Raw genomic sequence first — 25138 nt, 5'->3', positions numbered from 1 at the left:
TTTTTTTTTTTTGTCAAAACACTTGTATTTCATTATTCAAAAGAGCGAAGGTTCAAACAAGTATTGCTTAAGTTACAAGTTAAAAGAGCATTCCCCAATGCCAAAAAACAAAAGTACAAAGTAAAGAGTAAAGATAGGATTAATCGGCAATGGGTTCTTGAGAGAGCCAAATTCTTGAGAAAACTTGGTAAATGTGAGGTCAAGATTGTCGACAGGCTCTTCCATGAACAAATCAATGCATGAGGAAATAGCCACTATCATGAGACTAGTTGGTGTTAGGAAAGGGGTCATAGCTGCACTTCTCACTGGTTTGAGAAGGTCTACAAAAAGTAGTAGCTTGACAATGTTTCGAGCAAGGTTTAATGTGCTCTGAAGCTTGGAGATATTTGCTATCTTCGCTTCTGGGTGAAAACTGATCTTGGACAGACCAAAAATGAAGCCAAAGAACGGACAGCTTGACATCGGGAACCATAAGCCATAAATCTTCCAACAGCAGGGTTCACAAAACAAAACCAAACAAGATACTAATACCATAATTCTCAAGGAATTAACGCAAAGCCATGGCAACAATGATGAATTAGTTCTCAAATGGATTCCATAGAGTACGTAATCTTGATCACATCATTGGCTATAATATGACTTCAGCAAATGGAACAAAGGATCAAATCTAGGCTTACTTGGATTTAGAGTTGAAGCACCAATTAATTGAACGTTGTCCCTGCAGATGGTTGAGTGACCATGACGAAGCTCTGTGATCACGGGGCTCGAATGCAGGGTAATGAGGAAGTGCCGGTAACCGTCGTTCTGTAGATCCGAGGTCATAATGCCTTCCTTCCTCATTCCCATGGAGTGGCTATAAACTAGAAACGGGAATCCCAAAAGCTGTGAGCTTTGATGTGAAGAGTTCGTCGAAGGATTTTTTCTAGCCAGGGTTTTCAATTGATAGTGGCTGAACCAAATCAGGGATGTCGCTAGAGGTTGCAGAAGGTGTCGTACACTCTGAAACACAATAACGATGAGGCCTTGATAATAATAGGTTTACCAAAAGTTTAAAGATGTTGGACCTGGATTTAAAGGTTATGGGCTTTGCTTTTGAAAAGCTTAGCGGGCCGACATATAATACAACGCCCACCAGAAGAAACCATAATTTTTTGGTGGTTGACCAGGTTAGAGTGATTGTGCGGCGGCGGCTATCCGAAGATGGTGAAGCTAGTTCTAGATAATCGAACATCTCCGGAGGACAAGGCTTCAGGAGGAACCAAACATAGGTGCGGTAATAGGCTGAGACGGGAAACCACATGGACAGATCTTCTTTGGAGAGATGGACTGCTGGTCTGAGAAATGAGGCGTCGTGTGCCGTCGACGTCTCCACCATGAGAGTTGCGGCTACATGTCCAGAAAGGAGCTCGCCGACAAAACTTGGTGCCCAACCAGAAGCTTTCCCAGGTGTGAGCAAACAGTCAGATCGGAAAATATGCATTGCGTCTGTCTGTGGATCCGATAGCCTGGATGATGTATGCAGAGAGAGAGGAAAGCGGTTCACCGGAAAGCGCCATTGCTCTATGTCTCTGTCAAAATTTTGTGCGCCGGGATCTGAAGGGTGCAAAAGGGTTCATAACCAAATTGAAAAAGGGGAAAAATTAAAAACAGGAAAGCACAAAGAAGAGCAAAAGCGAGTGTAGAGAAGACAATCCCGACGCCGACAAGCTAAATCTACGCCGGCGTCAGAGGGAGGTAGCGCAGATGGGGCCTCGATGTTAGTGCCCAAGAGAAAAGAAAGGTTTTAGTCGTTTTTGGAGATTTTTTTTTTTAAATAGGAAAGATAGAGAATATCTCTAAACTTAAATGTTAAATAGGAAAGATAGAGAAATCTCTTATTAATTGCAAAAAAACAAAAAAATTGAATAGGAAAATTAACAAGGTTTCGGCTTCCTTTGCTTCTTACGTATTGTCTTCACCGCATTTGGAAACCTGCAACTTTTATGTGAACCGATCTTGACCTCCAGAGATGAGGATGGCTGCTTTAATTGCTTCAATTCGTTCAACCATCTATAAGTCTTAGCAGAGTTCTTCTTCTTCATCCTCTCTTTCTCTTTTTCTAACAATCATAAGACAAAATGTCAGGGAAAAACAATATTTTCGGTGTCGTTGTAGAAGCCATCCATTATGAGCTACTCTCGTGGACTCCCAAGCCTAGTTTCACTTTCAACCATTTTTGGTCTGCTTTATCAAGAGAGTGAGTTAAACAAGCTGTTTCGGAGAAAAACAAGGAGAAGGAATAGCGAATTAGGATCGCCCGTCCAATCACTCTCAGAAGCTTGCCTTTAGAACCTCTGACCACTCCCGTTCGCTCTCTAGGATCTCCTCTGATATCTGCACTCTCTGCACACTTCGAAGTAATGAAGCTATGAGTAGCTCGAAAATCAAACATAACTTGGGGCTCAAACCACCCCACCAACAAGGTCCCTACACAAACCTCATGTGTTAAGAACCTAATATTTTATCACAGGCAACATAAAATCTGAACTTACTAAGAATTCACACAGAGTACCCGAAATTATACCCGGCACTCTTTCAACCAGTCTCTGCAGTCGTGTAAACCCATGGCGCCTGCTCAATCTGTGCCACATGCTACCCTCCCAGCCGCACCTGCTGCCACTGCTATCGGCTGCAAGGGCCTGATGTGCCGTTGGAGCACTCCTCTTGGGAAAACTAGCAACCTTGTGATCCTTCCTCCCACAACTGAAGCAACTCGACCTCTACATAGCCTCCTACCTCCTCTTGGTTCCCTGCACAGGCTAGCCGCCCTTGCTAGGTACCTCCATGATGTTCAACCTTCTTAGCCTGAACTGTTGGACCAACCGCCACTGACTCTGCCCGGATGTCTTCCTCAATCTTTGCCGCAGTCTCAACCAGCTCTACACGCATAGCATTACTCCACCCTCTATAGTGAACCCTCAGATCGTCACGTAGGGCCCTCAAAAATCTCCTTATGTGAGCCTCCTCAGACTCCATATCCCGACACCCATACCTCAGAAGTCGACTGAACTCCAAGTCAAGCTCCCGCACTGACAAGTCCCCTGAGCTAACTGAAGGAACTGCACCTCAACCTATCTAGTGCTTCTCTGGGAAAATACTTGTGGTTGAACTCCAAGACGAAGTCAGCCCAAGACATCTCCCTATGCACTCTCCTAGCAGCCATAGAATTCCACCATAACTGAACATCCCCAGTAAAGTTGTGAACCGCTATATCAACCCAAAACTCCTCAGGACATCTTAGAGACTGGTAGTTACGTTCCACTCTCGTCCTCCATGCATCAGCAACAGTAGGATCAGTACCTCCCAAAAACCGCTCGGTACCAATATGGTTCATCTCTCTCTCAGCATGCTGACATAACAATAATAAACCCCTGCATCCGCAGCCACATGCTGCTACACCCCCACCGCCACCGGCGGCACTACCGGTGCCTGAGCCGGTACCACTCCCGGTAACCGCTCCAAAAACTGTGTCAGCAATCCCGCAAGATCGACACCAGGGACTCCACCCGCTGTGACTACCACACCTAGAACCCAAACCTAGAACCGTAAGGGCTTTGATACCAAAATGAAACGATCCGACCCGTTTTTAAAAAATAATAATAAATAATAATAGTAATAATAATAATAATAATAAATAAATACTCTACAGCTAGTGGTCTCATACCCGCTAGCCACCTAACCACAAACACACAACAGCGGATAACATAAACGATAACATTAAACCAATCATTATCCAATAATTAAATAACCAATAACCAAAGCATAACAATTCCAATAACCAAACATCAGGAAACATAGAACCAGCAACCTAACAATGTTCTAATGACCCAACTCTAGCAACTTAGCAATGCCAAAAAACAACCAATCGAGTCCCTAGAACACCCTCCTCTTCATTGCCTTGATTCCACGATCACACTTTGCCTTTACCTGCACCACAAACACAAATTGAGATGCATGAGTATTTAATAAACACTCAATGAGGCAATCCTCCATCTATTGGGCTATACACACAAGCAACTATAATACCAATGTTCCAAACAATCAACAAACAAAGCATACAAACCAGGAAAACAAACATCATCTCGCTGGAAGGGAGGTGTCGACTGACACCAGCCAAGTGTCGACCGACACTGGCTCTTGGTGTCGATCGACACTACCCTACAGTGTCGATCGATGCTGCTTCACTGGTGTCAATCGACACTACCTCTGCAACCGCGATCCGCACGAAGCCGAGAATCAAATCTCGCTTCCAAACTCCACCAAATCGCCCAATACTCAAAACTCAATCCATATACGTCCGTAGGAACCTGTGGCAATCAATCCCAGAAAGAAAAACACACAAAAACAGCAACAAACAAGCAAAAACAAGGAATCACAGGCTTAGATCAGTCATGGTCATGCACTCACCTCTTTGCAGGAAGTTTCTGACCAACAATGACGAATCCAACCTCCCTAGCACGCTTCTACAACCTCTCTAACCCTGGATCTTCGCTCCCACAGAAATATCTCACCAAAAACGCCTTCAAATCTCACAAACTCTCACCCAAAACCTTAAGAACTGTTTTCTTTCCTTTTCTCTCTGTTAAGCGGCCAAAACAACAAAACTGCACGACCTAGGTCGACTTGCCACTTAAATAATCCGGTTTTATGGTTTTTCTTAAACCAAACTGACCAAAATCGACAATTAAATCAATCTGGCCAAACCAGAAAAATATTGGTGTCGACCGACACCCTCTTGGTTTCGATCGACACCTATCCCCAAAATAGATATTTTGGTTCGCGGATGTTACAGTAGGGATGGTGGTAGAGGGTGATGGTGTTTGTGGTGATAGGGGTAAAATATGTAATTAATATATAAAATATTGAGTATATAAAAATTATATGGTTAGTATGGTTAGTTGATGAATTACAATTTTTTTTTTTTGAGTTATACACTACAGTTCCTCTAGTTTTAACTATGCAATATTTTTTATGAAGTAAGTTACAAACATTCGAATATTTATATAGAAATTTGTTGTAGAAAATAAAGTTGCAAAAGTGTTACTTAAAATGTTGCAAAATATAGTTACATATTCACTAATGTTTAATTTTTTTATAATATTGTAAGAAAATTTATTTTTATCGTAAAAAGTTTGCAAAATGGTGACGATAATTTGCTACAAAAAAAATATGTTGTCATTTAGCAATGAATTTCTAATAAAATTGTGACGTATATCTATCATTGCAAAAAAATTGCAAATTTTTTAACGAAAATGGAAGTTGCTAAAATTTTGTTACAAAAACACTATTTTCTTGTAGTGTGAAGCAGTAGCATTTCGAGCAGCCTCTGGGGTAGTAGCATATGGAGCAGCATTTGAAGTGATAGCTTCTGGAGTGCTCTTCCCATTTCTCCATTTTCCTTTCTTCTCTAGCTTCTGCTATCTCTTCAAGTCGTTATGTTTCTGCTCGTTCTCCCTCATCACTTTCTCAATGAGCTCATCCTCCTTTTTCTTCAGCTATTTCATAACCACCTTCTCCATAACTCCCTCTTTCTCATCCTCATTCTTTATTTCCTTCTCCTTTTTTTTCTCCAACACCAATTTGTTCAACTCCTCTTGTCTATGTTATTGCTTTCTTAAATTAATTAGATTATATATTGAATTTGATATACTATAATTATAAAATAAGGTAATAACTCATTAACTGAAACAATTATAAAAATATTATGGGAGACCACTTGTGCATATTTTGTTCAACTATGGTAGCATTTTGTATAAAAATAGTGACTCAGCACTATAAGAAGTAAAAGCTGATATAAAAGAGGATATGTTAATACTTGTGTTATAACAACATATATGGATGCTCAAAACAATCATAAAATTAGATTTTTTTGGTGGCGAGCTATCTTAAAAGCATTCACTATTGTCGAGCATTTAAGTGTCCATGGTATTCCCATGAATATTTGTTATCACTTATTTGGAGTTGCAATTGAACTATTTGCCATGTTTTACTCAGTTTCATTGTTGCAAAACATTTTTTTGCTTTGATTACATTCCTTGGCCGCAAAATAGTTTATCTCCTTCATTTTTCTAAAATATATGTATTTTTGTTGAATGTTATATAGATTATGCTCTCTGATCTGCTCAAATTTATCCTATAGCTACTCTCTCAAATATATCAATTGTAGTACTTATGGGTCGAATTCGATAAGGACTATGGATTATGGAATAGATTATTTAGTGTCAAAATTAACCTAAAAAAAATAAATTGTTTTGAAATAAAACGCAAGAAAATAAATTAAGAAAAGAGTGTATTCAATAGAATCAAATTTAAATAATACAACTAATTTTAAAATTTAGAACCTAAAAAACAGAAATAAAACGACGAATGTCATTATAAAAAATAAATTATATCTCAAAGTGTATTACGAAAAGATAGTTAAGATTTAAAAAATAAATACTACAACTACAAGTACCAGTTGATAGCAGATTGAGGACAAAGACTCCAAATGAAGAAGAGTATTTGCTTTCACCTAAACTCCAAGAAATACGAAACGATGTCGGATGTTCTCAACGGTCGACTGCTATAGAGGACACCTCTCTGTCTAAAGGAAAAGTGCCAGCTTCACTCCAAGACAAAGCAAATGGAACGAAGGAGGAAGCTGCGTTCATTGCACATAGAGCCAAGATCAAAGAAGGAAAGAAAGTAGCCGCGTGTCAAGATCACAAGGCAGAAGCAATCATAAAGTAGTCAACCTGCAAACCGATTATGAAGTTATCAAACCAATTTGCAGCCCTCGATTATGTGTGTGTAAGCTGATGGTGACATCTGTCAGGAGACAATAGGTTTAAGGTTATTGTATAAATAAGCCATTGAAGGCATTGTAAAGCTTTGAGCTGAAATAATACAAAGTTCCATTTTCTACAAAGTTCTCTTCTTACTTTCATGATATCAGAGCTATGGCTATGGCGAATCGTTCAACGGTAACCTATACCGTTCCCACTCTAAACATCTCCAACTGCGTCACCGTCACTCTCACCAGTCAAACTATGTTCTATGGAAGAATCAGTTTGAGACCTTTCTAACTGGTCAAGGTCTACTCGGGTTCATCAACGGATCCATCCCAGTTCCTCAAGCTACCGTCAGCGTTCCTGGAATCAACGGCACCACAACAGAGAGGCCAAATCCGGAGTACCAGAACGAGTATCAGAACTGGATCCGTACAGATTCCGTTGTCAGATCTTGGGGTCTTGGTTCCTTTGCTGAAGACATCCTTAGCGTGGTTCTCAACTGCTCTACATCTGCTGAGGTATGGACCACTCTGGCTAATCATTTCAACAGAGTCTCTTCCTCTAGGTTGTTTGAACTTCAGAGAAAAATACAGACCATAGAAAAGAAGGATAGGACTATGGTGGTTTACCTTAGAGAACTTAAGAGTGTTTGTGACCAGTTAGCCTCTATTGGTAGCCCAGTTACTGAGAAAATGAAGATCTTTTCTGCTTTAAACGGACTATAGCGTGAGTATGAACCAATTAAAACCACCATTGAGAATGCGGTTGACTCTGTTCCTGGTCTAACCTTGGAGGACGTGATTCCAAAGCTTACAGGCTACGATGATCGTCTCCAAGCTTACCTAGTTGAGAACTCAGTCACTCCGCATCTTGCTTTCACAGTCTCTCAATCAAATGGTTCTGGTTATTATCAGTCCAACAACAATGGTAGAGGCAGAGGAAATACACGATCTGGTCGAGGAGGAAAGAACTCGTTCTCAACAAGAGGCAGAGGATTTCACCAACAGCTCTCAAGTACTTCCGACTCTCAGATCGTTACGTGTCAGATTTGTGGCAAGAATGGACATCTTGCTCTCCGCTGCTGGCACAGGTTCAACAACAACTACCAGCATGAAGATGCTCCAGTTGCATTAGCTGCAATGCAAAACACAGAAGTCACAAATCAACATGGACACGAGTGGCTACCAGATTCAGGCTCCTCTGCACACGTCACCAACTCTACTCAGGTCCTGCAAAACTCACAACCATACAATGGTTCAGAAGCGGTAATGGTAGGTGATGGCAGCTTCCTCCCTATTACTCACACAGGTTCCACCAACATAGCCTCAACATCAGGTAATTTGCCTCTAAAGGATGTGCTTGTATGCCCTGATATTGTTAGATCATTATTATCTGTTTCAAAATTAACTTATGACTATCCATGCGCTTTTGAGTTTGATGATGATGGTGTTCGTATAAATGAAAAGGCAACCAAGAATCTGTTGGTAATGGGAAGAATCAGTAAAGGCATGTACAGTTTGGAGGAACCTAATCATCAAGTCTTCTACTCTGCACATCAACATCTTGCAAGTGATGAAGTGTGGCACCGACGACTTGGTCATCCTCATATGCAAGTCCTCCAACAGTTGGCCAATAACAAGTTTATCTCCTTCAATAAAGTCACCAACTCGGTGTGTGAAGCTTGTCAGCTAGGGAAAAGGTCAAGACTTCCTTTCTCTCCTTTTAGTTTTGTTGCTTCTAAACCTCTTGAGAGGATTCACTGTGATTTATGGGGTCCCTCTCCAATAACTTCTGTTCAAGGGTTCAGATTTTATGTCGTCTTTGTAGACAATTTCTCGAGATACAGTTGGTTATATCCACTGAAAATAAAGTCAGATTTCTTTGCAATCTTCACTATGTTTCAGAAAATGGTTGAGAATCAGTTTGATAGCAAAATCAAGACGCAGTGTGATGGGGGTGGAGAATTCATTAGCACACAATTTTTACAACACCTAAAAAATTGTAGAATACAACAGCTTCTCTCTTGCCATCACACTCCACAACAAAACGGTTTGGCAGAGAGAAAGCACAGACACATCACTAAGCTTGGTCTCTCCATGTTGTTTCAAAGTCGAGTTCCATCTAAATATTGGGTTGAAGCCTTCTTCACTGTAAGCTTTCTCATCAATCTGCTTCCTGCATCTCACTCTGCAGACATGATCTCACCATTTGAAAAACTTCATGGCAAAGCTCCTACTTACATTTCTCTCCGCGTTTTTGGTTGTGCCTGTTTCCCCACACTGCAAGACTATGCTACAAACAAACTTGATCCCAAGTCTCTTCAGTGTGTGTTCCTTGGTTACAATGAAAAATACAAAGGGTATCGTTGCTTATACCCTCCAACCGGTCGAGTGTACATTAGCAGGCATGTTGTGTTTGATGAAACAGCTTTCCCCTTTGCAACAATTTACCAACATATGCATCCTCAACCCGTTACTGCTCTTTCCTCCGCGTGGTATAAGGCTTTGGAGTCAACATCAGAAGCTCCAACCCAGTATGCAATTCCTCAAGAGTCTTTGACTGTTCGACCTGCAGCTTCTCAGTCCACACCTCTCGATGAGTCTATAACAGTTTTTGAGATTGGTGAGTGTTCTGAGCGTACGACAGGCTTTGACCCTGAATCTATTGACGACAACGCTCACCAACCTCAAAATGTTATGTCTCCACTTCAAGATGACTCTGATGATGACACTGACAATGCTGCAACAGTCGTAACTAATGACCATCCCATGGTAACAAGAGGAAAAGAAGGCATTCGAAAACCAAACCCAAAATATGCTCTGTTATCTAACAAAGTCTCTTTTCCAAAGCCTAAAACAGTCACTGCTGCTCTCAAAGACCCAGGTTGGACTGGTGCAATGACAGGAAATGTCTAATTGCAAAGAGGCAAACACATGGTCTTTAACGCCACCAACTCCTGGTATGCACATTTTAGGAAGTAAGTGGGTTTTTAGAACTAAAATCAATGTCGATGGTACACTAGATAAGCTTAAGGCACGTTTGGTCGCTAAGGGATATGACCAAGAAGAAGGAATCGACTACCTGGAAACATATAGCCCGTTTGTTCGAACTCCAATTGTCAGAATGATTCTACACACTGCAACAGTACGAAACTGGGAGCTTAAGCAGATGGACGTAAAGAATGCCTTTCTCCACGGTGATCTGCAAGAAACAGATTATATGAGACAACCTGCTGGATTTGTTGATAAAGATAAACCAGATCATATTTGTCTTCTTCATAAATCACTATATGGACTAAAATAGTCCCCACGAGCATGATTTGATAAGTTCAGCAATTTCTTGTTGGAATTTGGTTTCAAATGCAGTATGCAAGACCACTCCCTCTTTGTTTATGATCGAAATGGTGATAATATCCTTCTTCTTCTCTACGTGGATGACATGGTGATCACTGGTAATAACTCCGGAGCCCTCAACTACCTGCTTGATGAACTAAACAAACAGTTCCGTATGAAAGATCACGGCCAGGCGCATTATTTTCTTGGCATTCAGATACAAACACTTCAGGCTGGTATCTTCATGTCTCAACAGAAATATGCAGAAGACTTACTCATTACTGCAGCCATGGAACATTGTTCACCTATGCCAACACCACTCCCTCTGCAGCTCGACAAAGTTCAGGATCAACAAAAGGAATTCTCTGACCCCACCTACTTTCGAAGCCTAGCAGGAAAACTTCAATACCTGACATTGACAAGACCAGATATTCAATTTTCTGTGAATTATGTCTGTCAGAAGATGCACAAGCCATCAGTTGCAGATTTCCAAAATCTGAAGAGGGTCCTGAGGTATGTAGAAGGCACTATCACAATGGGAATTACCTTCTGGCGTAACACAAATTTTGATCTTAAGGCATACAGTGATAGCGACTATGCCAACTGCAAAGAGGGAAGACGTTATGTGGGAGGCTACTGCACCTATCTTGGACGTAATCTCATCTCCTGGTCATCTCGAAAGCAACCAACCGTTTCTAAGAGCTCAACTGAGGCAGAGTACATGTCTCTGTCCAAAACAGCCTCTGAGATCAAGTGGATTAGCTCGGTACTACGGGAGCTTAATGTTCCTCTACCACAAACTCCGGAGCTGTACTGTGACAATCTGTCAGCAGTGTACTTAACAGCAAATCCTGCTTATCATAAACGCACAAAACACTTTGACATTGATTACCACTATGTCAGAGAACGTGTGGTACTGAAGACTATGGTTGTCACCACATCCCAGGTGAGCAACAGATAGCGGACATATTCACCAAATCTCTTCCGATTGGTACCTTTGAGTTTCTCAGGAGCAAACTTGGCGTAGGACTACCTCCCACACCAAGTTTGAGGGGGGGGGGGGGGGGGGGGGGCTGATAGCAGATTGAGGACAGAGACTCCAAATGAAGCAGAGTATTTGCTTTCACCTAAACTCCAAGAAATACGAAACGATGTCGGATGTTCTCAACGGTCGACTGCTACAGAGGACACCTCTCTGTCTAAAGGAAAAGTGCCATCTTCACTCCAAGACAAAACAAACGGAACGAAGGAGGAAGCTGCGTTCATTGCACATAGAGCCAAGATCAAAGAAGGAAAGAAAGTAGCCGCGTGTCAAGATCACAAGGCCAAAGCAATCATAAAGTAGTCAACCTGCAAACCGATTATGAAGTTATCAAACCAATTTGCAGCCCTCGATTATGTGTGTGTAAGCTGATGGTGACATCTCTTAGGAGACACTAGGTTTAAGGTTATTGTATAAATAAGTCATTGAAGGCATTGTAAAGCTTTGAGCTGAAATAATACAAAGTTCCATTTTCTACAAAGTTCTCTTCTTACTTTCACCAGTTTCATAATGAAACTTCCGCATGTTAGGCTTTTACAACAAAGCTACTTTCTTTTTAGGTTCAAGAATAGGAGGGTTGATGTCTATCCCCATGTTAGCTGCAGTTCCTGCAATGGTTCTCATAGCTGATACAATGGTTGTGCAATTCATCTCAGGCAACTTTCTCATAGCTGATACATTGTACTCCTTGCAGAAACCCTTAGCCATATCTTTTTCTAGATTGTCTCCCCTTGAAGCAAACGCCGAAATAATTTGTTGCCCCAAAGTTGCTTTTCCGGCCCACACATTCATTTTTACAATTCCAATCACTACGAAAATATATACACGCATCTCTCTAATTCAGTAACGCTAAGAATTAAGAGTTTAGAGTTCAGAAGAAACCGTTAGTGAAAAGATATATTTTACCTTTTTTGGTTTTGCTTCTGGGTCTGAGGGAAGCCATGGGGAGAAGGGTGAGAAATCTTGGGGTTGAGGAGAGAAGTGGGGACTGTTTCTTTCCTAGAAACTGAACGGAAACATTTGTTTTGATGGTTAAGTCAGCCGAAAGATAACGTGAGAGCTTAGAGTTAGGATACATAGAAGATGAAGTGCAACCGCAAAGGATTGCTAGAGAAGAACACGCCATTAATTGATTCAGAGTGAAGCACAAGTTAGCTAGGGTTAGTACGTACGTAGAGTATATACGAGTTCTTGTAATAGTTAGTACCTTTTTTCTTGTAATAATAAGTAACTTTTCTAAAATCATTTACATAGAGAATATGGGAAAATTTGGACGATATAGAAGTTTGCCAGTTTTTAAAAATAGGAAAATTTGGATGATATTGCAGTTTTGCTTACTCAGCATTCGAAAACATTGATCTTACACGAAAAAAACGTTAAAGGTGCGACAATATATTAATGCCATCATCTACACTTGTCAAAACTAGACGTAGCTAGCTAATTAATTATTTTTTCTCTGGTGCGACAATATATGTTGTTTGTAAAATTGTAATTCAAATCTAATGGTAGTGCATGAGGTGTTTTTTTTTTTGCTTATTAATTCATGTGATTGTGATATTTCAATCTTTACATGTTTCAAATTGATATTGTGTGTGTACGAGTGTAAAGGCACGAAAATTCAGTTATGAATTGTATAAGAAGTTGTGACTGTAATCTCTGTATGTTGGATAATTTTGGTTCGATATATATAATCATACCAAGCCTAAACCAAACACAAAATTTCTCAAGTTCATATACTGTATATATAAAACCAATTAGTTACATTACCTCTCTTATTCATCCAAGTAAGATTTTCTAACATTTTTAATCATATACTAAACCGATCTCTGTTGGATTTAAACTACACTGATCAATGAAGAAAATTGTTATTTTGGTTTGGTACGAATATCAGACCGAAATAATTGAAATCAGACCGGTTCTCTTCTTAAATAAAAGGGTCGTCGTCAGCTTTAGATTTTCGTTTGTGAGATCTCATCCGTTAATAAGGAATAAGAATATCTCAACGGTTAATATCTATCTATTCCTCTACTGAAAGTACGATGCACTAGATTCTAAACACCCTAAATCAGATTTTTTGAAATTCAAAAGTTCGAAAAAAAAAACAAAATATACCAAATAAAAATTAGAAGAGCTGGGTTTGGGGTAACGGACGAAATTCCCAATCTCACCATCATCACTCTCAATTCAATCTCTCTCTCTCTCTCATTAACCCAAAACCTTTGAACATCTTCGTAACGGCTCTATTTCTCTCTCTCTATCTCTACACATTGAAACACTTCTCGATCTAGGTTTCTAATTTTACTTCTCTCTATCTTCATTCCTTCAATCTACTCGCGAAAGTTTCAGTCACAGATTCGATCGATTATTAAACTTTCAAATTCAATCATCAGTTCTGGAAAATCTTCGAGAAATCTCCCGTTTCAGGCAAGTATCTTTGAGTTTCTTTCAGTTCAATTCAATTCGAAAAATTTGTTGATTCGCAATCAGTTAGGGTTTTCTCAATCAATTTGCTTCGAATTAGCTGCTAATTTCGATTAGGGTTTCTCGTTTTTTTTAAATCCGTTACAGGCTGAAGCATTTCGTAATGGCTACTATTCAAAAAGATCCGATTCTTCAAGTAGAGACAACTTGTGGATCTCTCTTATACGAACTCCAGGTTTTTCGGAGATTTCTGTGTCTCTCTTTTTTTTTTTTTTTAATAGATTTGTTCTTGACTCTTTCAAATTGTTTGTGTGGAGTCTTGATGAGAGAGATCTTGTTTTCCTGGATTAGATTATTTGGGATGAAGTTGGAGAAACAGAAACTGATAGAGATAAGATGTTGCTTGAGCTTGAACGTGAATGTTTAGAAGTTTATAGAAGAAAAGTTGATCAAGCGAATCGATGTAGAGCTCAGCTAAGGCAAGCAATAGCTGATGCTGAAGCAGAGCTAGCTACAATCTGTTCTGCTATGGGGGAACGTCCTGTTCATATTAGACAGGTGAGTCATTTCTTCTTGAGTGATATATGATAATGAATATTCATAGTCTATTATGGTTATGTTATCTTTTTCAACTTTTTAACCATTCTTTTTTTTTTTTTTTTTATGTGTCAGTCTGATCAAAGCGTTGGAAGCTTGAAGCAAGAGCTTGGTACGATTCTTCCTGAACTTGAAGAGATGCAAAAGAGGAAAATTGAAAGAAGGAACCAGTTCGTTGTTGTCCTGGAGGAAATAGATAGTATTGCTAATGATATTAAAGGTCAAGGAGAACTTGTTCTCTCTAAACCACTTATCGATGAGACTGACTTGTCTATGAGAAAGCTTGAAGAGTTACACTGCCAGCTGCAAGCACTTCAGAAGGAAAAGGTGAGATTTGATTTGAACTTGCATAGTTGGCTTCTTTGTGTTTCCTTTGGTTATTCCAACCATTAGATATGTATTGACTCTTTTTATGGTGTTGTTTCCCTCAGAGTGATCGTGTGGAGATGATTCGGAAGCACTTGTGTACTTTGTATTCACATTGTTCAGTACTTGGAATGGACTTCAATGAGGTTGTTGGCCAAGTGAATCCTACATTGAGTGATCCAGAAGGACCAAGGAGCTTAAGCGATCATACAATCGAGAAACTGGGGGCTGCAGTTCAAAAGCTGAGGGAGGTCAAGATACAGAGAATGCAGAGGGTAAATGATGATCTGCTTTGAGGAATAATGTATAATTTTCTTTCTTGTTGTTGCTTATAGTTGCCTATTTAATTTGATGAAGCTTCAAGATCTAGCAACAACCATGTTGGAGCTCTGGAATCTGATGGATACACCCACAGAAGAGCAGCAAGAGTATCAGCATATTACCTGCAATATAGCTGCATCAGAACATGAAATCACTGAAGCCAATAGTCTCTCTGAAGACTTCATTAAATACGTAAGCTGTGGATGTTTTTTTCATGGTTACATTGTTTTATAAACTCTACGCCCACAAGCTTATAACTTAATGAAGCTTTTTCATGTCCATGCTTGTAATCATAACATGAATTCCATTGCTATATACAGGTTGAGGCAGAAGTTGTTCGATTGGACGCTGTCAAAACAAGCAAAATGAAAGAACTTGTTTTGAAGAAAAGGTCAGAGTTGGAGGATATATGTAGGAAAACCCACTTGTTGCCAGTGTCAGACAGTGCTATAGATCAGACTATAGCGGCAATAGAATCTGGTATTGTGGATGCTACAATGGTACTGGAGCATCTTGAGCAACATATCTCTAAGATCAAAGAGGAAGCTTTAAGCCGAAAGGAGATACTAGAAAGGGTTGAGAAATGGTTATCTGCCTGCGATGAAGAAAGTTGGCTTGAAGAATACAACAGGGTTAGAGTCGGATCATTGAAACTTTTTTTTAAGCTTACAAAAGCTCGATACATATTCTGATATTTTTCACTCTACAGGATGATAACCGATACAATGCTGGACGAGGGGCTCATCTTACTCTCAAGCGTGCTGAGAAAGCTCGTAATCTTGTTAACAAGCTTCCAGGTAAGTTACTCATTGCTGTCAATGTATCTTACATGTTTATGCTCTGAATAGATTATGAAGGTAGTATCTTTTCTTATTTATTCATTCAGGAATGGTTGAAGCACTGGCCTCGAAGACTATTGTTTGGGAACAAGAAAAGGGGATTGAATTTCTATATGATGGTGTATGAATTCTCTACACATTCGCTATTGGTTTCACTTAGTTATAATTCATTATGTCTAGCTGACCATTTGTAATTCTCTTTCTCTATGTCTAGATCCGTCTCCTTTCTATGCTTGAGGAGTATAATTTACTGAGGCAGGAAAGAGAAGAAGAACACCGTCGCCAGCGGGTATGTACAAGTCCTCCATTCTTTTTTGTTTCCATCAGAAACTTTTGACCAATATCATCCTCCTAATCCAACTCTATGTGTTGCAACTGTTTTCTACATATTAAAGGATCAGAAGAAGCTTCAAGGACAGCTCATTGCAGAACAAGAGGCGCTTTACGGATCCAAACCGAGCCCATCTAAACCCCTTGGTGGTAAAAAGGCTCCAAGAATGTCGACCGGTGGTGCAACCAACCGAAGGCTCTCCTTAGGAGCAGGAATGCATCAGACTCCTAAGCCTAACAAGAAAGCAGATCACCTACAGAATGATGGAGCTTTATCAAATGGTAATTAAGTCTTATAATATAATGTGCTCATTCATTATGAACATAGTCTTGAATAGACTTCCTAATTGCGTTGGTGAATGAATCTTAAATCTTGCAGGAAGAAGAGGGCTTGATATTGCAGGGCTTGCCACCAGGAAACAGTCGATGAATCCTTCTGAACTGTTGCAATCTCCATTAGTTCGCAAACCATTCTCCCCCATTCCGACTACGGTGGTTGCATCAAAGGCCAACATATCAACAACAACACAACAACATCTGAAACACAACGCAGTGAATGAGATGTCATCGTTTGCAACTCCTGTCAAGAACAACAACAACAACAACATTCTTAGGAATTTGGAAGAAGAGAAGATGATGACTATGATGATGCAAACACCAAAGAACGTTGCTGCAACGATTCCAGTCCCATCAACACCAGCAACAATCTCTGTCCCGATGCATACCGCACCAACACCATTCACCACCAATGCAAGATCAATGTCAATGTCTGAAAAGCCTGAAGTTTTGGAGTATTCGTTTGAGGAACGAAGACTCGCCTTCAGGCTACAGTCTGAAAGTGGTTTGGTTTGATGACTTTGATCATCCTTTGGTTTCACAATCTGAAGTTGTTTTATTTGTAAAACTCAAATTGAATGTGGTTTGGTTTGTAAAAAGGTCAATTATATGATTGGCTTTTTCTTTTAAGTAGTCATTTTATACACGTATGGTTTGGTTTCTTCGAGAGACTGACAAGAAAAAAGAAAAAAACTTGTCCGTGAAGTGGAGCTGTAAAGGAATACTAGTCAACCTAATTTGTATTTTACCACTTCACATTATTATTCAAGTTTTCCTCAAATTATTACCTGACTTGTCATAATCCTTTGTGGCTCTTTTCGTTTTTTTTTTTCCGTCATGTTCTACTCGTTTATTCATTCACATTTTTCTTTCATCTTAATCTACTGATGCATTGACCACTTTTTCGTCTCCATGTAGGAGTTCAAACAAGCTTGTGGGTGACTAAAGATTTTACCACTAGGATAATCATCTTCAATCGATTTGTTATCAAGAAATTAATTTCGGACCTTACATAAATAATACTTCCATGTAGTTTGTAGATGTAAAATTTTTGCTCCTAGAATTTGAATTAGAACTCCCTAAATAGGAATATATTGTCATAGATACAGTTCCTAGTCAGAGTTTTTAGACTAATAATTATGTCTAGTCGCATGACCTAGTAGAAGACCAACTATATGTAACTTACTTTCGGAAGTGATAAAACGACTGAACTATCTTGTGCAATTTCTTATGTTACTTAAATAACCCCAACAACAATCATGATCAATTATATAATTCACACTATTATCTACTCCATTAGACAAAAGAGGATAATGTTGGTATGGAGCCATTACCAAACTCCAAATGGCAGGGATTAGGACAAGAGATTTATGTAGTTGAGATTTTGGAAGGCTAAATTGGTCAAGGTGTTGTTTTGGTTATATAGTCAACGTGGGTAGACTGGAAAACGAAAGAGAGATAATATTAGGTTACAGAAATGTCTCTAACTTTTTTATTTTTATTTTAAAATAGTATATATGGAGGAAAAAAAAACTCAAAATCAAGTCCAATTGTATTTTTTTTTGGGTCAAACAAAGTCCATTAGTATATTAATATATTAAAGTAATTAAGCTTTAGCTGTATCCCAAACTCCAAGACTTGTTAGGAGAGGTGTGTAAATTTTTTTGAATTTTCTAATTAAGCCCATTATTACAATTTTCTTTTTAAGAATTACACTTTCCTCGTTTCTCTCTCCCTTTTTTTTAAAAAGAAAAAACTTAATTTATTTATTCAAATAAAAAAAATGTAGTAATGTAAAATAAAAAATATCTGCTCTTTTGATTTTTATGTTATTTATCTCTTTCCATTCTCCTCAAAACCCTAATTTCTCACATCTTGTAAACTTAACCCACTCGTAGAAAAAAAAAAAAAAGAAAAGAAAAAAGAAAAAAAAAAACTGCAGGTAATTATGAATGTTTTAGGAGAAAAATTCTTCTGAAATTAAGATTCCGCCATGGAAGCTTTTGATCTTTCTCTTCTTCACTAATACTACTACTACTTAATTTCAAAAAAAAAAATTGATTTTTATTTTTTTCCCCTTTTCTCTGAATCTTACGTCCTTCTGGATCTCTTTCCTCTCTCTCTCTCTATTGTCTATACTTTAAGTGTCTGTCTGAAGACGAAGCTTGAATCTGTCGTGATCAAAACAAGTACTGTCTTTTTTATTTTGTGTTCTTTTTTTTGTTGGGTCTTCTTCTTCTTCTTCCTTAGTTGTCGGAATCAGAATCTTTCAGATGGAGGAGAGAGAAGGAACTAACAACAACAACAACCTCGCTACCAGTTTTGGTCTGAAACAACATCAAAAACATGAAGCTCCGCGTCCTCCTCCTCCTCCTGGTTACCACATGGAGCCACCGCGGTCTGAAAACCCTAATCTTTTTCCGGTGGGTCAATCCAGCACTGCCTCCGCCTCTGCGTCGGTGAAAGCTCCTGAGAATGCTGCTCCTCCTTTTAGCTTGACAATGCCGGTTGAGAATTCGTCTTCTGAGTTGAAGAAGAAGAGAGGGAGACCAAGGAAGTATAACCCTGACGGCTCTCTCGCTGTGACTCTATCTCCGATGCCCATCTCCTCCTCTGTTCCGTTGGCGTCGTCGGAGTTTGGCTCTCGGAGAAGAGGTAGAGGGCGAGGGAGAGGGAGAGGAAGAGGAAGAGGAAGGGGACGAGGAAGTGTAATTGGAAGTGGTAGTGGAGAGCCCAACAACAACAATAACAATTGGCACAAGGCTCCTCAGATGTTCGAATTCGACAACAGTCCTAGTTCTGGTAATGTCTTTATCTCACGACTGTGTTGTCCTGTATTTACAGTGGTCTCTCTTTAGAATCAATAGATGCCTTTTTAATGGATCTTATATGCTATATTGGATCTCTTTGTCTTTGGTTTGACTTGTAAAAAAAAAGGGAGTTGGAATAAGGACAAAGGACACACTTGTCCTATAAAGCAAAGGAATGTTACTGTCTAGTAAACTGGATTTGTGTAAAAACTGAAAAGGCTTGTATTAAAAGGGAAAATGCCCTGAAGAGTAGATGAAAAAGAAAGCAATTTAGGGAAGCTACTTAGGATTCTTTGATGAGTGTGATTAAGAATATACATATAGGCACTGGTCTTGTTACATAAGGGCTTTTCACTTGAGTTAAGTTTTAGCAATTCGTCTGTTTTTTACTGATATATTTCGATGTTAGCTTTTGCAGGTGGAGGACTTGCAGAACTTGGCAGTCCAAGTTTTACCCCTCATGTGCTTACAGTAAATGCCGGTGAGGTATGTCTTTGATAATTCTCTTTACTTGTGATTTACTGAATACATATGAGTATAAATGTCAGTTTAGCGACCTTAATACGAACAGACTTATTAATCTTGACTAAGTCCTCTAGATTTCTTACTCTTTTTGTCCCACTCGTGTTCTAACAGGATGTGACAATGAAGATAATGACCTTCTCTCAACAAGGCTCTCGTGCTATCTGTGTTCTTTCAGCTAACGGTCCTATTTCCAATGTTACACTTCGTCAGACTATGACATCTGGTGGTACTCTCACTTTTGAGGTCTGCTCTCTCTCTCTCTCTCTTCACTCTGTCGTGGCTTCCAACTTTTTTCTTTTTTTTACTGAATTCAGTTAACAATTTGTTGGTCAGGGTCATTTTGAGATTCTTTCTTTGACTGGTTCATTTATACCAAGCGAGAGTGGAGGAACCAGAAGCAGATCCGGCGGGATGAGTGTGTCTCTTGCTGGACCTGATGGTCGTGTCTTTGGTGGTGGACTTGCCGGTCTCTTTATAGCCGCTGGTCCTGTTCAGGTAAATAGCTTAGAGCATGATGTGTTGATCTTATTGGACTCGAGTTTTCTTGTATCGTTTTAAGCGTTGTTGTTTTGGAACTTAGGTGATGGTAGGGAGCTTTGTAGCGGGTCAGGAGGAAACGCAGCAGCAGCAGCAGATAAAGAAGCAAAGAAGGGAAAGACTCGGGATCCCGACAACAACACAAGCTTCTAACATCTCGTTCGGTGGATCAGCGGAAGATCCAAAGGCTAGATACGGGCTCAACAAGCCTGTTGTTATTCAACCACCAACCGTGTCTGCACCACCACCTGTGTCCTTTTCGCATGAGCCAAGTACTAACACAGCCCATGGTTACTATGCAAATAACACAGCTAACCATATCAAGGATCTCTTCTCTTCCCTCCCTGGAGAATATGAGGAAGAAGATGAGGAGGATTTAGACGGTGAAGATGATGAAGAATTTGGAGGCCATAGCGAATCTGACACCGAGGTTCCAAGCTGATGATTTGATGGAGTGACTCCCCTGACATTGATCAACCATGATCTTGAGTTGCTGCGGCGGTTTATCTTTGATGTCTTCTGATTTGTTTAGAGTGTAATGGTATTTTTTTTTCTCAGATTGTAGTTGTTTTCCGTAAACAGAGATGTCTCATTAAATGGTAGGGGTTTATTAGAGGATGTAATCTTTACGGTTCTTTGACTTGCTTCTTTCTTTTTATCCCCAAGTGGTCGTTGTAGAAGTGAAAAAACTTGGTGTGTGTTCTAAAACTCTCTCTTTTAATCTATAATATGTTCACTGAACTAGCATATTATTGTGTATCTACGCAACTTCATAGTTTAACGTACTATAGTTGTATTGTACCAATTATAATATACTTTTGTTAGTATATCTGTATATGTATCAACAACACAGTAATACTAAAAGAATACTCTTTGATCACGTACTTAATACTAGGGATGATAGTTTACAAATAATAGATCGATAATTATCGATTTAGAAAACCTAATTTTCTTATAATTGAGGGCTGAGAAATTAAAGAAGCATAAAAGTAGAATAATATACCAATTTTCGCAAAATTATGCAGTAGCTACCTACCAGCATTTACATCTTAAATTATGACGGTCTAGGCGTCTATCATCTATCACTTTCATTTGCTCCAAATTGTATTGAAATTGTTTTTTTTTGTAACAACCTCAAATAAAATGTTTTAATTTCTCAAGACAATGGGTTTTGAAAATATATTGAAGTGACATTGAGCTTGAATTTTAGTCATTTGACTAAAGCTCGCTTACAGAGTGTGTACAATACTAATCAGAATAATTTAAAAAGGATAGAAAAAAAATTATTTTTTTCATTACAAAAACTTTAAAAGATAACCCAAAAAATACATATACATTATTTTGTTTATGAGGTTTCCAAAAACTAGCATTTGAATAATAAACAACAATATTTACTTTCTCCAGTTATTAAATAGTTCAAAATGTTGGTTAGATGATATCCAACTTAGTCTCTACTTCAACAACTTTATTTTGTAACTCCATTAAGTCTTATTTATTCATCTTTTATGGAATCTATCTACATAGTACATTCTTCACTGTCTCACTCATAAATATATGTTCATTGAATTAACCTTTTGTGTATCTATGTTACTTTAAAGTTTTCATCTCATTAGTACTGATATTTTACCAGTTTTACCTAATGATACCAGATACTTTTGTTAATCTGTGTATTTTTTTGTTCCTTTGTCAATATTTCAGAAATTAAGTATTTTTTTTTCTTGTATCAACCACACAACAATATTGAAAGAGTATTCTTTGATTACTTATTTAATATAAAAAGATAGTTTATCTCAACAAATATCAATTTAGAAAATCTATATATATATATATATATATCTTATAATGAAAAGGATTGATAGATTAAGAAAAGTAAAAAATTAGAGAAACAAGCTTGAAGTAAATCAAGCTTATCTCAAATATAGGATAAAACATATTTTTTACGAGATTATGTAACAGTAACTAGCTATGAAGCACTACATCTTAAATTATGATTGTCTATCATTCAAACATTTCTTTTCTTCACATATTTGTAAGTTTTGTTGCAATTAATTTTTCTTTGAACAAAAAAAACCAAATAAATGTAATAATTTCACAAAACAAATAGTTTTCAAAGGTTATGTGTTTTGAAGCATTAATGGTCGACCGTCAACTAGATTGAAAACCTAGTGGAAAGAGTAACAATGTAACAAAAAAAACTCAAAATATTGCATTTATCTCATGTATGTGTTCAAAAGTTTTATAGTGAAATAAAAATTTATCATATTTTAGTTGTTTTATTAAACAAGTCTATCTCATTAAAGTTTTGTGGTTTATGTTTAGGGTTCTTTCACTTATTTGTTATTTTCATATCCCAAGTGGTTGTTGTAAGAATGCAAACAAAATCTTGTTGGTATATTTAAACTCTCTTCTTCAATAAATTCTTCAATGACATCATTTTAATTTTCAACTAAATTTTACTAACTCCACTCTATGTAAATTTTACTATTTACAACTACTCGATTTATAACCATGTGTTCATTAAATTGACATTTATATTTACATTATTGTGTTCCAATGCTACTTTAAAGCTTAAACCACTAGTTGTATTCAAGTTGTTATAAATACATCATCGTTGCATAAAGTTTACTTAATCTAAAATTACAGAGAATTAATATTGAAGTTACATTTTTAACTTTAGAATCGCATTTAGCAAACAAACTAAATATAATATGATTTATTGTGGGTGATTTTTATGTATCTTAATTTTCATGGAGTATGTAGAAATTATATGACATTCCATAATTTTAAATATTAAGTGCTAAAAATTTGTATTAAATTATTTCAAATTTATTGGCTTTTGTATCTAATAAGTAATTTAAGATTTCATATATATTTTGCATGAACCAATATTTTTTTATCAAATAGTAAACTTCTAAACAATTGATCTATGAATAAAATTGAATTAGAATTTTGGTAACAAATTACTCTTTTATAAAAAAAGAGTTGCACTTAAAAAATGGTTAAATAAGTGAATGAATATATTTGTCGGCTAAAATTTTTTTAAGAATTTTTGGATTGTTTGAATTTGATTAAAACTCGTACATATAGTGCGTAATAACTGGAATCATTTAGAAATAGGAAAAAAACAAATAACAAGAAAATACTAGTTATGAGATTTCCAAAAACTAGCATGCGCATAATAAACAACAATTCTTTTATTTTTACAAAGTAATAAATAGTTTATAATGTTTTTTGGATACCGTATTTTAAACCTACTATCTTGTTCAATGACTTCATTTACAAACTCAACTAAATTTGGTTAATTCATCTTTTATGGAATCTATCTACATAGTACATTCCATGATTGTCTCATTCATATATATGTGTTCATTGAATTAATCTTTTGTGTATCTATGTTACTTCAAAGTTGTACTTAATGATAACATATACTTTTGTTTGTATGTGTATTTTTCTATTATCTTGTCAATATTTCATAAATTAAGTATTGATTTTTTCTTATATCAAATAAACATTGATACTAAATGAATATTATTTGATTAATTTTTAATACAAAAGAATATAGTTTATAAAAGATATATCAACAAACATCCATTTAGAAACCTTACATGATTTTCTTATAATTAAAAGGGGTGATAAATTAAGGAAATAAAAAAGTTAGAGAAAAAGGTTTGAAACAAATGAAACTTTTCAAAAATAGAAAAGAAAACATACAAATTGTCATGGGATTATGAATAGTAATTAATTATGAGCTCCACATCTTAAGTCATGACAATCTATCATTCGACCATTTTTTCATTGCTTCACATATTTGTAAGTTGTTTTGTAATTGTTTATTTTTTGGGAAAAACCTCAAAAAAATATTTTAATTTTACAAGACAATTAGTTTTCAAAGGTTGTATTTTTGAAACAATAAATTTTGATCACCAACTGATTAACAAAAACCTAGTGGAGACAATGTAACAAAAATCTCATTATATTCGTTTATGCATTTGACTCATGTATGTGCTCAACTTTTTAAGTATAATGGAGTTTTCTCATTTTTTGTTGTTTTCTTAAGGTCTCTTTTCTTAATTGGTTTTCTCTTGTTTGATATTTAAGGCTTATGTTTAGGGTTCTTTCACTTGTTTGATATTTTCTTATCCCAAGTGGTTGTTGTAAAATTTCGAACAAAAATAATGAATGTATTTGAACTCTATTCTTCAATCAATTCATCTTAATACTCAACTAAATTTTATTAATTCTTCTTTATATAATGTACCTACTCTTTACTATTACTTTATTTATAGCAATGTGTTCATTGAAGTGACACATTACATGATATTAACATTATTATGTATCAATGCTACTTTATAGTTTAAACGCACCAGTAGTTGTATTCAAGTTATTTAATATATCATGGTTCCATATCGTTTATAATATAAAAGTTTGATGCTTTTTTGCTTGTAATTATTTCAGAAAATGAATATTGAAGTTACAATCTTTAAAATTTTGAATTTCTATTTAGCAAATAAACTAAACATATATATATGATGTATAATTTTCTATTGGTTGTCTATTTATCTTAATATTTCATCGAGTATATAAAAACTATATGACTTTTATTGTAAAAAATATTTCAAATTTCTGGTCTTGTTTATCCTACAAATAATTTAAAGGTTTAAAATTTGTGTTGCATGACACCAATGTTTTTTTCATAAATTTGCAAACTTCTAGACAATTAATCTATATCTGCAAGAAATTGAAATAAGTGAATGAAGATATTTGTTGGCTACTATTTTGCATGTATTCTTAGTAACTCTTAGACTACATGAATTATATTAAAGCTCATAGAGTATGATATGAATCGTAATCATTTAGAAAGAATAGAAAGAAA

General features: G+C 37.0%; 3 protein-coding genes and 1 long non-coding RNA gene across 5 annotated transcripts; 2 read left to right on the top strand and 2 right to left on the bottom strand.

The window, feature by feature from the left end:
• Positions 1-48: 48 nt before the first annotated feature.
• On the bottom strand, positions 49-1753 carry LOC147922923 (uncharacterized). The gene is made up of 3 exons (XR_015588505.1): positions 1065-1753; positions 678-999; positions 49-483 (listed from the first exon to the last, which is right to left on the bottom strand). It is a non-coding gene; the product is annotated as an uncharacterized LOC147922923 (long non-coding RNA).
• Positions 1754-11578: 9825 nt separating this feature from the next.
• On the bottom strand, positions 11579-12309 carry LOC104761161 (large ribosomal subunit protein uL11c-like). The gene is made up of 2 exons (XM_010484198.3): positions 12090-12309; positions 11579-11992 (listed from the first exon to the last, which is right to left on the bottom strand). Exons 1-2 carry the CDS (start codon positions 12307-12309, stop codon positions 11718-11720), a joined length of 495 nt encoding a protein of 164 aa, XP_010482500.3. The 3' UTR covers positions 11579-11717.
• Positions 12310-13210: 901 nt separating this feature from the next.
• LOC104763380 (65-kDa microtubule-associated protein 3-like) lies at positions 13211-17177 on the top strand. Its single transcript, XM_087498225.1, has 12 exons — positions 13211-13607; positions 13752-13839; positions 13956-14162; positions 14277-14528; positions 14633-14842; positions 14925-15080; positions 15209-15520; positions 15598-15685; positions 15775-15848; positions 15942-16016; positions 16123-16339; positions 16437-17177. The coding sequence occupies exons 2-12, from the start codon at positions 13768-13770 to the stop codon at positions 16907-16909; spliced, it is 2136 nt and encodes a 711-aa protein (XP_087354351.1). The 5' UTR covers positions 13211-13607; positions 13752-13767; the 3' UTR covers positions 16910-17177.
• Positions 17178-18165: 988 nt separating this feature from the next.
• On the top strand, positions 18166-21006 carry LOC104761160 (AT-hook motif nuclear-localized protein 4). Of its 2 annotated transcripts, none has more exons than XM_010484197.3 (5): positions 18166-19195; positions 19622-19689; positions 19840-19971; positions 20062-20223; positions 20309-21006. In XM_010484197.3, exons 1-5 carry the CDS (start codon positions 18667-18669, stop codon positions 20705-20707), a joined length of 1290 nt encoding a protein of 429 aa, XP_010482499.1. In that variant the 5' UTR covers positions 18166-18666; the 3' UTR covers positions 20708-21006. The 2 variants fall into 2 exon arrangements, with proteins under 2 accessions (XP_010482499.1, XP_087356310.1); XM_087500184.1 differs by having other exon boundaries at positions 19613-19689.
• The last annotated feature ends 4132 nt before the right edge of the window (positions 21007-25138 follow it).

The sequence above is a fragment of the Camelina sativa genome, chromosome 18, assembly GCF_030686135.1.
Source record: "Camelina sativa cultivar CO46 ecotype springtype chromosome 18, ASM3068613v1".
Lineage (NCBI taxonomy): Eukaryota > Viridiplantae > Streptophyta > Magnoliopsida > Brassicales > Brassicaceae > Camelina > Camelina sativa.
This window is presented reverse-complemented; position numbering and strand designations above follow the sequence as displayed.